Genomic DNA, 12,937 nt, shown 5'->3' with positions numbered 1-12,937 from the left:
CAAACAGCATCCAGTCTTCCAAGGCTAGTATTAACTTCCTACCCCCAGGCTTTCCTTCTTCCACAATGTCCTTCACTATCGACAACGTAATATACCTCATAAAAAAAGAATTATGTAATTTTTTTTTCACTGAGAAGCTGGTCTTGGTGTGTTAGCTATTACAAGATCACATAAGCCACACTTGCAAATACAAAACCCACATAATACTTGAATTGCTGCCACAAATCACCTGCCATTTTTTACACCTCCACATAAAAAATAGTGCTTCTCTTTCCTTTTTCACTTTTGTCTTAATATTTAAAGGCTACACCAAGTTTATTGTTTCCTTGCCCAGTTAAGCAAAGAAAGCAGTAGCCATGTGCCTTCAGAAAGCTGGATAAAGCCTAGTCTGCCTTTTTTTTAACTGAAAAACTAAATACTGCAGGAAAGGGATTAAAATTAACAACTTCCAGTGGTTATTTTTTTAAACCCACTATCAATATAAATTAACCAGGTACAGATCTTTTGGACTTTAATACTGTGCCTAGTCAGTAAAGTGGGGTGATTTTTTTGTGACTTCTGATGATTTTCTAAAAGAGATGTCACAGAAATTTAAACCAAGTACAGGCATTTATGTCAGAAGTATATTGACACTACAGAACCTAAATGCGCTACAGGAGTTTAAGATCCATATAGAAAAAAATAGCAAAGTCTCTTCTTAAATAATAAATTAAAAAACCCCAAAACAGAACAAAGAACTCTTTGTCCAACAATCTCTTTTATCTGCTACTGCTGGGCATGAGAGAGGCAGAACAGATAATTTTCTAGAAGTCTATTTCATCATCATTACACCTTTAAAGAAGAAACAAAAGTGATGCTCAAAATCAAAATGAGATAAAAACCTGTTTAAGGAAGGTCTAGATATAAAGCCTTTTGGTATGTAAAAAGATACAGAATATTAACCACAGACTGAAAAGCCAATTGAGCTACTATTCAATTAAAAAGACACTGGAATCTGTGTATGTCTGATTATGTTAGTCTTGTGAGTGTTTCAATTTATTTATTTTTTATCAGCATACCTAACGACAATAATTTGTGCACAGGTAACTAAAATATCTGGCAACCACATCTGTTTCAATTAAACTGATTAGAGTTTTCTAACAAACAAATGCCTTAAAATAGTACTATAAGCAATACACCAAAGCACAGTAATCAGTGGGAAGTATTCTTTTACATTGTAGCAGGTCAGATTATGGATCATTCACTTTTGGGCCATCTTGGATCATTTGTGTAACCACACATCACAGCAATATACCTTATTTAGAACAAAAATAACCTAATACAGAGAGACAGATAAAAAAAAAAAAAAACTGCTCTTGTTAAGAAACTACTCTGATTATCCTTTCCTCAGCTGCCCAACAAAAGATTTAAACTTGGTCTAAACCACCACTCCTTTCAACCACAAAAATCTTACCAGCAGGTAGTTTCCTCTTAGACTGCTCCTTCCCAGTTCTACACGTGTCTGACTTTAAAAGGTCCTTTTCCCTCCTGGTCTGCTGACTTACAAATCACTCCTCCTCAATTACTCTCAGCTGGGCACACTTCTGAAAGGGTGTGGTTGCTTTCTCACCACTCTACCACAGCCAAGGAAACAGAGAGAGGTTCTCTGTTCTCAGCTGGACCAGCTCAGTGAGCTACATCCTCACTGGCACCTCATCAGCTTGCACACGACTAATTTCTACTACATCTACAGTCAAATGCACAATGTAAAGGTCACTCACACTGATCAAGTCAGGACCACAATCTCCCTCAAGAACTCTTTCAGCAGCAACAATCACAGCAGCAGTGTAGAAACAGATAAAATATTCTTGCTCAGGATGTCTTTTTTCAATACAAATATTGACAGATATTCCTTGTGGAGGAGACATAATTTTAATTGTGTAGTAGAGATCTGCTCTGCTGAGTGAGCTTTGAGACCTCCATCAATACCCACTAACCTCTATTTTACTCATGTTATAAGGCCTATAAGCTTTTAATTTATGACAGGGAAATGACAAATTGATTTTCCAGTTATTAATCCTAGTGACAGAGCCACTTCCTAAAGCCTTCCCGTTCCCTCTGAGTACAAAAGGGCACAGGGCATTCAATCTAAGGGTTTCAATTGCCTCATCAGGCCTTTCTGAATTTCTATTCTCCAAACCAGGGTGCACATGTGGGCTGCCACAAAGAAGCCTGCAGTGATAAGTATTTGTCTCTGAAAACAGAACATAAATAGGAGACACTGTGCTCTCTGACTGTCAGCTCACATGCCTGATGAACATCCAGGAGGACCCAAATACAGGCCAGGTCCCTGGAAGTGAGAATTTCTTATTGGCACAAAGAAGAGATGAAACTTCTTGCAAATGAATTCCTGGTGCTGTATTTTAGCTTTGCAACTGGAGGCACAGCAGCAATTTAAAATAAGGCAATCTAACACAGGATGGAAAGGGCACAGCAGAAGAGCCCAAAGGAAAAGGGAAAAGGTGTTGGCAGTCACACAATTTCAAGAGCAAAAACAATTGCAGGGCTTAACTGCCTCGTTCCTGCTGAGCAAGCAAGTCTGAAGAGACAATTTCACCTATTTCCTTCCATTGTCTAGCCCTGAGAAAGGGCAAACTGCACATTTTAAGGGATGCTTATGTCACATGTGCCCTGCCAGGCACCCTGGGTCTTACTACCCATAGCAAATGCCTGTGCCAACAATCTCTGCCTGCTCCTCGGGCTGCTGCTCCTGGAGCTGACAAATGTGAGAGCAGCAGCATGGCCCGACAGGGGACGTGGGGACCTGGGGAGGCACTCGAGGAGCCCCACATTCAGCACAGCGTTGGGGTCCATCCCATCTGATGAACCTCAGTCACCTGCAAGTGCAGCAGTGAGATCAGCTGGGCACCACGCCAGCTCCTCTCCCTGCCCTGAGACACAGCCTGTGCTCACCAGGGACCTCCTTTTAATTTCAAGCTACTTAGCACAAGTTAGCTTATCGCTCTCTGCGTCCTTCCTCCACACCAGCAGGTCTCTGAGCACGATGCCCTGACCTTGAAATTACTGACAGGGCTGCTGCTGTACTCTCACAGGGCTTCAAGGGCTCCTCAGAGCTTGCTGCCTGCAAGGAAGAGTTCAGTGGGGCCAGTTTCTCCCCAGCACCCAGGAGTGAAGACTGTTGGGCAGGGTCAAGGCTGGAAGCACCAGCACCGCTCGTCTCTTCGATGCCCACCTTGAAGGAAAACCACTCAGATTTCCTCTGGAAGGGGCTTTAAGGTTAGATTACATTCTGTAGAAAAAGTTTTTGAGGAGTAACACACTGGGGAATATCCCTGCAACATCCTGGGAAGGGTGCTTGGGCCTGGATGCCCAGCACAGAGCAAGCTGCCTGCCTCTCTGAGGAGCCCAGAGCTCTCCTCATGCCACAGCATTTAAATGAATCCTCTGGGGAGTGAGCCACGATGGATGGGCCACTGCTCAGAGAAAACAGCAATAATGCAGCTATTCATTTATTTGTTAAGAGAATCGTAAAAATGACAGCATCTACTTTATATCCACCCAGCCCCTCAGTGTGCACCAGGGACTGAATCACCAAAATCTCTGACAGCTGCTTTGTTCAGTGAAAATCAAACTACAAAGAAAGGGCCAGGACTCCTTCATCAATCAATTATAAGCACAGTCTTTCAAGACAGCTACAGAGAGAGGTGTGAGGAAGGGGTGTTGGGAGAACAACTAGCAAAAGCTCTCGTTGTGATTCCTCCTGCTCCAAGAAGTGTCAGAGCTCATTCTCCGCACAAGAAATATTTGTCCGCCAAGTCTCCCATGCATGTAGCAAAAAACAATACATGAAAGTGCATTTCTAATGCCAGTTCTGGCCAAAAAAAATGAAGTACTGACTAACAGCAGTTGTTAGAAAACATGCTCCAGTTGGCACAAAACAGTAGTTGTATGAACTGTCATATTTTGTCAATTCATACAAGGAAACTCTTGCATGAATTTCAAAAGATCTCTAGAGAAAATAAATACTTGAGTGATGGGGAGAAAAGACATTTGTTGTCTTACTGTGTGTTATTTTATTATTGAAAAATGTTGAGCTGTCATAGACATTATCTGCAGATGAAAGATGATATAAGGAAAAAAAAGCTAAAATTTCTCCCTAATAAGATTTTTTTCTTCCTTCTTCCTTGACACAGCCTTTAGTTTAGGTAGGCAGATGCTGTACTTCCTGACTTTCCTCCTTTTGGATTTCAGCACTACTGCACATAGCCAAAATGCCATCTAATTGTTAAACAAGAATTCCTGCAAATATATACGGGGTCACCCATATAGCATCTGCTATTTTATATGGAGCAATTCTATTAATGTGGTGTGAGTAACTGCTGTTAATTGAAGCCTTGCCCTATTCCATTCATAATGCTATTTACAAACCATGTTAGAATACTTGTAAGACTGCAAAAAGGATGTGTTTGAATTAAGATGATACATCACCTTCCCGGTATCTTTACTAAGAAAGCATTGATTCAGTTTTCCTCTGGGATGAAGCAGCATTCTCCTTGCTTCCCTCTTGACTTTATCTCACCTCTGAACATGATCTTGCTGTAACAATCAGTTTGTGTCCATACATCTCACTATGCCACGCTCAGCCAAGAATCACAACAGCTTTATCATTCTTAAGATGTCAGTAGTAGTCTGATTCGTTGTAGAATTATGAAACAAGTAGTCAAGGGATGATAACTGCAACATGAATTCATCTGCCTGGTGCCCTCTTTCTCTCTATCTTCCCTTTCATTCGGTGTTCAGACTCACTGAGTTTTGTGGCAGCAGTGTCTCTCTGGTACCCAACTGACATGACTGAAATGGTGCATATGATCTACCAGGGAAAAAAATTATTCATCTGACACCTTGCTGAGCAACTACCATGCCACTGAGCATCAAATACGTAGTAAAAATGACCCACAATTATCCCACAGTAAAATTAGTCCAATGCATTTTTATTTTTTCAGTCAGCAAATCAAATTCAGGAAATTAGGAACACATCACAGACGACATTCCATTAGAAAGTGTTAAAAAAACAACAACAACCCTGTCAAATTAGTTTTCTGAAGACATAGAGCTGAGTGAAATTATTAATAAGTTGTTAATAGAGGCTATCCTGTGTAATAGGCTTTTAGTACCTATTAAATCAAAGCTGTGAATAATTATGCATTCTTGCAGGTGTGTGTTCCTCCTCACTGCTGAACTCGCCCTCTTTAGATGTTTTTAAGCACAATAGTGACTAGGCAGCCAAATTTGCTCTCATCCTGAGTTTTAGTCCCAGTTGACTTTGCCATCCAAACACCACTATTTCCTAAACTTTAGGGGGGCAAAAAAACCAATCTGTAAACAATATAACCAGAGAGAGGTACTTCAGTACTTTGCCCGGTGCTGGTTCAGAGCAGCCAAGGACTTGAGCTGCTACTGGACAATGTGGCAAAGAGACACAAAGCCAGCCCAGTAATATAAGAACAGTTAAAAAGAAAAAGCCAACTCCAGCAGTTCAGCATGGGAACCTTAGTCCTGTTATTCGCATGAAATATGTTCTTCTTTCAAAGGGTCAAATTGAATTTGATTTTTTCTGCAATCAATAGCACTTTCCACAGTTGCCACCACACCCTGCCAGGATCATGTTCCAGGGTTGTTGGCTGGCCCAGGGTCTTGGAGAGGATGGGGCAAGAGAGGGATGTGTTAACTGCATGAAGGTCCGGAGGGGCAGCTGTCATCTGGAACCCCTATTACACAAGCTTATAAGATTTTATGTAGTGGACAATCGATTTCTTATAGAATACCTGTACAGAAGAGAAAATTAACATTCAACCAGCCAGGACAAGAAATTAAATATGTGGCTGGGTGCAGTTAATCATGTAAGCCTCAGGACAGAGATCCATCAGATCTGCAAATGGGAGATTAATATGCTACCATAGGTCCACATATGCAGAATGCATTAAAATTTGTTCTAGCCACAGGAGACAGTCTGTGTACCTTATGAGAACAAAAAGTTATAAAAAATTTGGAAATTTAAAGTCTCTTCCCGCCTCACAGGTTGAATTCCCAGATAATTTTGACTTCACATGCGATTTTCTGACAGGCAAGTGGATTTTGCATCTCTGAGATGCCTGATGATTAATCAATGCTTGGATTGAGACAAATCTAAAAAAATCTCTAGACAAAACAGTAAAAATGTCTTGTGAATGCACATCTCAAGTATCTTGTGCCAGAGATTATCTTTTGCGATTGCTGCCTATGGCTTCAAAGATATCATCAGGCACTGTTCCTGCCAGTACTACCAGAGAGAATCTTTAATTCTGAGCAAAAGAGAAGAGAACTTAGTTTGGCAGAGGAAGAAGGACACCATGTATCAATTTACTCACTCTTTCAATCAGAGATTTCTCCAACAGCAGAACACAGAGGAAGTGTAATTAATAAGTGTAACTAATACTGCCCCACTCCAGCAATGTCAGCCAGTTAATTAGATGGGTCCCATCAGATGATCAGGCAAACAAAGTTTTGATAGAAGTTATTGAGCACTCTGTAATCAGTCACACTGGGAGCAGTAAGGAAAGCTGACAGAAAAAGAAATCACTCTAGTGGTAAAAAGGCTGCTGGGTTTTATTTCTGCTTATGATTTATGGTGTGGTTTTGGATTAACCACTAATCAGAAGGCTGGATCCTGGACAAGAGTACTCACCTAGAGCTTGGATGGTCTAACTTTTTCTTCTTCCTCACCCTGCTGAGTCCCTCCATGACCTTCACAGAGCCATGTAGACCCAGATCCAGTAATCAGCCACTGAAAGGAACTGTCCAGCCTATCATGGACAGAGCAGCTCTGAACAGAAATGCAGCTCCCTAGGAAGTTTACTAATTAACATGCCAGTGGCTATAAGCTGAAGGTATGCAGAGGAATAGAAGTTTTAAGAAGTGTCCTCTTAGTCTTGGGCTGTAACTACGGGCTCTGCTGCACATACACACATCAGTCCTCTGTGGGCTGCAAATTTCAAGTGGCAGGAAGTGTCTGCACAGGGATGCTATGGGGTGTTCCACCTGAAATGTCTGCCTTCCAGGGCTACTACCCTTTAATGAAATTTAATTCAAAAAGGCTACTAGCCTTTAATTTCAATTTTTGTAAATGTTAAATTGCAAAGCTAGGAAGAGCAAATTATTCCTGCCTCTCTTCAAGATTCTCCAGAAATTTCAAGGTGCATGTCCTAAATTACACCTACTGAGGGAGAAAACATTTTAGACTCGTCCTGAGTGAATACTGTATTTTGTGTAACACCTCATCAAATCCCTGCCTTTCCTTGCAAAACATATGGTTGGAATATGGTAGGATTTGGTCTTGTGCAATCAGCTAAAATCATCATAAATCATTTCTGCTGAGATGGAGTACATTTATCTCCATGTGATGCTGTCAGGTGGAATCAGTGCTCTTAGCTTTTAAGAACAAAGCCTTGCCTTAGAATAGTATTACTGAGAAACTGAAAGAGCTTAGGAAGAAGTAATAAAGGATAAATTAAAAATCATTCTTGCAACTTCTGAGAAAACCAAGTAAGGGAAAAAAGATTGTACTACTGTTGCTTCCAAAATGAAATTGGTGTGTCCTCATCACTCAAGCAGATACAACAGCTAGGAGCAGATATTGTATGCCAGTGGAAAGAATATATATTGCACACATAAAAGGCTGCAACATAAATTTGAAGAAATATGGGGCTCCTTCATATAGGTAGGTCAAACTTTTCCCTCAAGCAGATAATTACAGGCTTGGGGTGAGTAAATCTTATTAGCCTCTCAGCACCTTATCTCCCTGCATAGAGACTGGTAGTAGATATATAGTAGATATATTCTACTGCAGTCACTTTCTGGATTGCACGTTAGATATTGCCTTGTGCAGTCCAGTCCTAACTATGGCTGTCGTACTTCACAGTGGGATGGCCATGGATAGGTCATACAAGAGAACAGATGAAAACACATGCTCAGATTTTGGAAGGGATGGATGTTAGAAAAGGAGATGAGAAGCAAAAAGTTCAGTACATAGCTCCTCTCTTTGTAAGATTGGAGAATTTCAACATACCGCTCAAATATTAGAGTCTGGGCCCTTGTTTTGGAGGGAGCAGGGCACGCTGGGGCAGCCCAGGTCACCAAGCACCTCCATAGAGATGGCAATGACCTCAGGCTGGGAAGGGCTGAAATGGGACTCCTGGGCCCTTGGGCAAGGTGGGGGAAGTCCCAGGGGCAGCTGGTAAGGGACACTGAGGCTTACTAGTGTCCTCAGATGCTGCCAGTATGGATGTTTTACCATGAAACATTTGACTTGTGCTGCTTTACTCCATTATTACACCAGAACCTTAGGCAGGGAGTTGCAGCCTCTTGAGGATAACATATTCATGCTACTCACTGTGTCGTCCTCTGTGGGAGAAGAAAGGGGACGTATCTCTCATGACCCAGGTCAAGTTCCAAGCAGAGTAGCCAGGAGGAAGAGGAGGGCTCCTTGCTGTGTGATCCAAAGGGCTCGGAGCTTTCATTAGAAAAAAAAGGAAGCAAAGAAAGAAAAGCCCATTAGGTATCATGTAGTTGTTTGCATGCTACACATCATGTGCAAAGAATTTAAGCAGCTTTATTGACCACATGCAATAAGCACCAATTTTCAACTACTTCTTGGTTGGCTCTTCCTGCCTGATACGTGCATGCAGAGGGACACAGGACAGTCATTGCTTTACAGTGCAAAATCATCCAGAAAATTTGTCAAGTTTCATCTCACACTGATTCTAAGCTCTCTTTGACCTTTCAGTCCCCCAATTTGCTTTTTCTTAAATTCTGCTAGCATAAGGAGATCTTGTACATGGAACAGGTAAACATGTACCCAACTTGTGTTCAACAACCCAATGCATCTCAAAGAATCTTTTTGTGATCCAAATACTACAGGCGAGTTCTCTACAAACCTGCACTAACTCTGCAAGACCATGATGACATTAGAGGTGTAAAGAGAAACAGTGTCTGAAAAAACACACAAGATCAATGTGCAAAGTGGAATTCTGCAAGCTTTGAAAGTACAGATTTTCCCTGTGAATGTTTAAGGTGGGTTTTCTGAAGATATTAGGATCTTGATGTCATTTTTTTGAAATGCTCAGAAGCTAGGTGGAATTTAAATGTGTAGGAATACAGGCAAGAAAAACTTGTGTTTGGGAGATTTGCTTGATGGGAAAAAACTCACAAACCTCTGGATTTCTAATTTCTCTACAGAAGCCATAAAAAAGGGCATATTTAAGAGAATAATAGTAAATAAAGTAAATTGCTGGAGTCTTGGGGAAAACACTGCTTTGATTTTGTAAAAAAATTTACTTCTCACTTCCACCAAAGAAAAACTGGAAAATTTCAGAGAGACTTGTCAGAAGCTTAAATACCAGATGTTAGTTGTGCCCTATCTTGTTCTCAGTGCAATCTCATTTTTAGCACACTCTTGTAACCGAGTAACTATAGCACAACCAAGAGAAAAATAACCACTCTTATGTAAAAGCTATAATTCTTACTCCTTGCTTAGAGCAATAATCTTCAAGATAAAAATGAACCTTCACACTGTATTGTAAGACATTCTTGAGTGGCAGAAAATGAATATCCCTAATGGCTCAATTAAACCTGGTCTCTATGCTAAGTTAAAGTGCCATAACTAAACACCCCCTATTGTTGCCTAGAATGTGGCTACACAGAAGATTGGGCCAGGAATTTGTGAAGGGAGGCAGCAAACCTGGTGTCCTGCCTGCAGCTGTCACTGATTAAGTGATAGGTAACCATGCAATAATCTTTATACTGGCTTTTCCTCCCTGACATCAAGACACATCTTCCAGTAGCCCCTGATAAAGCTGGTTGTGGAAAATAATGTCAGGTTTTATTACAGCAGTTACAATAGCTGCTAAAAGCAGATTTCTTTTCCCTACAAACGTGCTTCACTTTGATGCTACTACAAAGTAACAAAGAAGCATATTAATAAAAAATGAGCCCCCGAAATAAGCTGGTTTTCAAAGCCATGTGTGTTTTGTCTCATGTGAGATGTCTGACCAATATCAATATCCCTGTTATATAACATCTGTACCCAGTGACTCTCCAAAAGAGGGATATCCTGATCCCAGATCAGAGATCTCCCCCAGACAAGAACTCTGGGGCTCCTTTACCCCAAACAGACCCAAATGCATGCAGACATCACTCATTTAGGGCTATCAGAGAGCCAGGAACTTGTGCTGCAATCCTTTAAAAACTTCACAAAACCCTTAAAAACTGACCTGCTTCCCACTTCTGCTCTCATGGCAAAATAGTCTGAGAGAAAGTCACTGAGGTGCATTTCTCTCCCTAATGCTTCAGTCACAGAATTTAAAATTAAATCTCTTCAACTACCTTAACCAGCCTTACCTGGGAATCACTACCACAAGATCAGCACCACAGCAATCAGCTGCAGTACTCCAAATTTCCTGGCACTTCTCACATTCCAAAAAATGCTTCTTCATATTGCATTCTTCAGAAATCCTGCCTACCTACAGCCTCTGCTAAGTGGAAATGTTCCCTCTGGAACCAATAAATGCAACTTGAGATAAAAAATAAGATTGAACATCTCAGCAGAGATGACAAGGCAGTCCAGGCACCTGAACCTCCCCTCAGCAGCAAGAGGTCAATAAGAGATAATACAAAAAATTGAAAGTTTTTCCTCTATTTTTAAAGAATGGAATGGATTCAGTACAATTCATTTTAACCTTAGCACTATTTTATCCCATATTCTTTGGGGTTAATTTTGGAACTTCGTCTCAAATGATTTGTTTGGGCTATTGGTCTGAACTTGAAGACAGGAAGATTGTATCAGAAGTTATGAATCTTTCCCAATTAAGTTATCTTCCGCAAAAGATGCTGGGTAAAAGGTTTTTGTATAGCCAAGAGGCCACTCTTCACAGTGAGGAATGATTTGATTTAAGCATCAGCTTTAGGCTAGGAAAATGAGAGACCTTTCCTCTTCCACCTTCAGGGCATTTTACATGGAGAAAGATAATAATAGGAGACCATTTCAGCTAAATAAATGCTTCTTGTGCAGCAAGGGCAATGCAAACATAGACCACACTCTAGCCCTTTTACAAAATAAAGGTTTTTTTCCCTCTCCAGAATAATTCAATTTAAGCCAAAAGGCACTGAGAAAATGTGTCTCCTTGTTCTTAGATATGCTAACCTCCAATTCCAGTTGTTTGTATCAGGGTAGTCTGTCGCTTATCAAAAATAACCCTAACCTTTAAAAAAAAATAATGGATTGGCAACTGGAAGCTGACAACTCCATTTTTAGTAGCCAGACATGCTACTGAGGTACAAGAGAGGTTTCTTTTACATTCCTGCCTGAAGACATACCCAGTACCAAATCCTGGCCCTAGGTGCTCCATCACAGCAAGAAACATGCACCTGCAGAGAACATTTGACATTTCTGTTTTTTAAACTTGGGCAAAGGTATCTCCTTAGGGGATGTAAAATTCAGTCAGTTCACCAGGAGTTTCAGGGGGAAAAAAATAGAAAATGGTTAATGTGTGTTGAAGTCAAGTGTTAAGGCTACAAATTCATTAAATACAATACTTACGTATTGTTTTAATGAAAAATACCTCTTTAATAGAGCAACCCTTGCTGCTCACATAGAAATGGAACAAGAAAAGCTTTCTACGTGAGTCATTTTTAAACAAACAGAATTTCCTCCCTTTTTTGTCTTCTCTGGAAGTAGGAATATCCTCAGCAAATAACATATGTAATTTTCTAAAGGTTCATGTAGTGCAGAAATGTAAATGAATTTTTACCAAAACACTCAAGCTTTCTTTAACCAAAAAATGCTCCACCACGTAACCAAATATTGCTTATTGCTCCCTTGGGATATTGCTTGATTACTCAGCTCTCTCACTGTGCTGAGCTGTATTATTTGCAATTTCGCAGTGGTAAATCTGAGGTGACAGACCAGCATGTACCTGTCCTCTAGATTTCAGAGTTGCATCAGATGTGTAAGATAATAACTGAGATCAACATGTACTTTCAGCTACATCTGCATCTAAAAAAATATCTCAAAATCCCTCATGTTTTTTTTGTGTGGAAATCAAAAGTCAACATTTGTAGTATTTGTGGCTCTAATTTATAACAGCCATCAATAGAGTAGTTCCTAGTAATTATTACAATAATGTGTTTAGAAACAGCCACCATTATGATCTGGACTTTCCAATCTCTGGGAAAGCCTGTCTGAAAGACATTTCAGAAAAGGTTATTCCAGTTCTAAGAAAAAGGTAGCAATTTTCCACAGAAAGCGCAGCTGCTTCTTACGGATATTCCTACATTAAAATCTGGGTTTTCCAGTCTCTGGGAAAGCCTGACATTTCAGAAAAGGTTATTCTGGTTCTAATAAAAGGTAGCAATTTTCCACAGACAGGATAATATGCAGTTATCTTTTCACTATTAAGAAAAAGAAGGACTAAACTACTCAGAACCAAGGAAATTTCATTTGATTAAAACAAAAAACCTTAAAGAAAACTGACTGCCCCAGGTAAGGAAACCTCTGCAGACTTCTCCTATGAACCAGAGGCAGGCCAAAGGCATCCTTGGGAAGAGGCAGATACAAAACTGCAGGATCCTGAAGCCAAACACCTTGATCTTGCAAAAGAGCTCTCAGGACTCTGCCTTTAGTAAGACTTGGCTGGCTATGACAATTGGGATGTTTGGGCTTGCCTATGTTGAGCTGGAAGTGTTCTTGGTGTTTTTTTGGGTTTTTTGTGGGTTTGTTTTTTTTTTGGTTTTTTTTTTGTTTTTTTTTTTTTTTTTTGAGGGTATTCTTCCATTCCTGGTTAGAAGAAAAGATCTCCTGAGAATACCCTCTCAAATTCACAACTGATCCTCACAATCACACTAA

General features: G+C 40.4%; 2 protein-coding genes across 5 annotated transcripts in view; both read right to left on the bottom strand.

Moving 5' to 3' along the window:
* ALK (ALK receptor tyrosine kinase) overlaps positions 1–12,937 on the bottom strand; it is a 408,209-nt gene that overhangs the window by 213,195 nt on the left and 182,077 nt on the right. For 2 of the 4 annotated variants that reach the window (XM_068186032.1, XM_068186033.1), the window contains exon 2: positions 8,429–8,548. The exons of 1 other annotated variant lie outside the window; for it this stretch is intronic. In XM_068186032.1, coding sequence (XP_068042133.1) covers positions 8,429–8,548 — 120 coding nt within the window. Of the gene's footprint in view, positions 1–1,453; positions 1,536–8,428; positions 8,549–12,937 lie in introns of those variants that run through there. One more of the 4 variants, XM_068186036.1, reaches the window with a different exon arrangement.
* LOC137471594 (ankyrin repeat domain-containing protein 9-like) overlaps positions 1–12,937 on the bottom strand; it is a 243,466-nt gene that overhangs the window by 92,994 nt on the left and 137,535 nt on the right. The gene's annotated exons all lie outside the window — the stretch shown is intronic.

This window comes from Anomalospiza imberbis, chromosome 3 (genome assembly GCF_031753505.1).
Source record: "Anomalospiza imberbis isolate Cuckoo-Finch-1a 21T00152 chromosome 3, ASM3175350v1, whole genome shotgun sequence".
NCBI classification, from domain to species: domain Eukaryota; kingdom Metazoa; phylum Chordata; class Aves; order Passeriformes; family Viduidae; genus Anomalospiza; species Anomalospiza imberbis.
The sequence above is the reverse complement of the archived record's forward strand: the minus strand, read 5'-3'. Positions and strand labels throughout refer to the sequence as shown.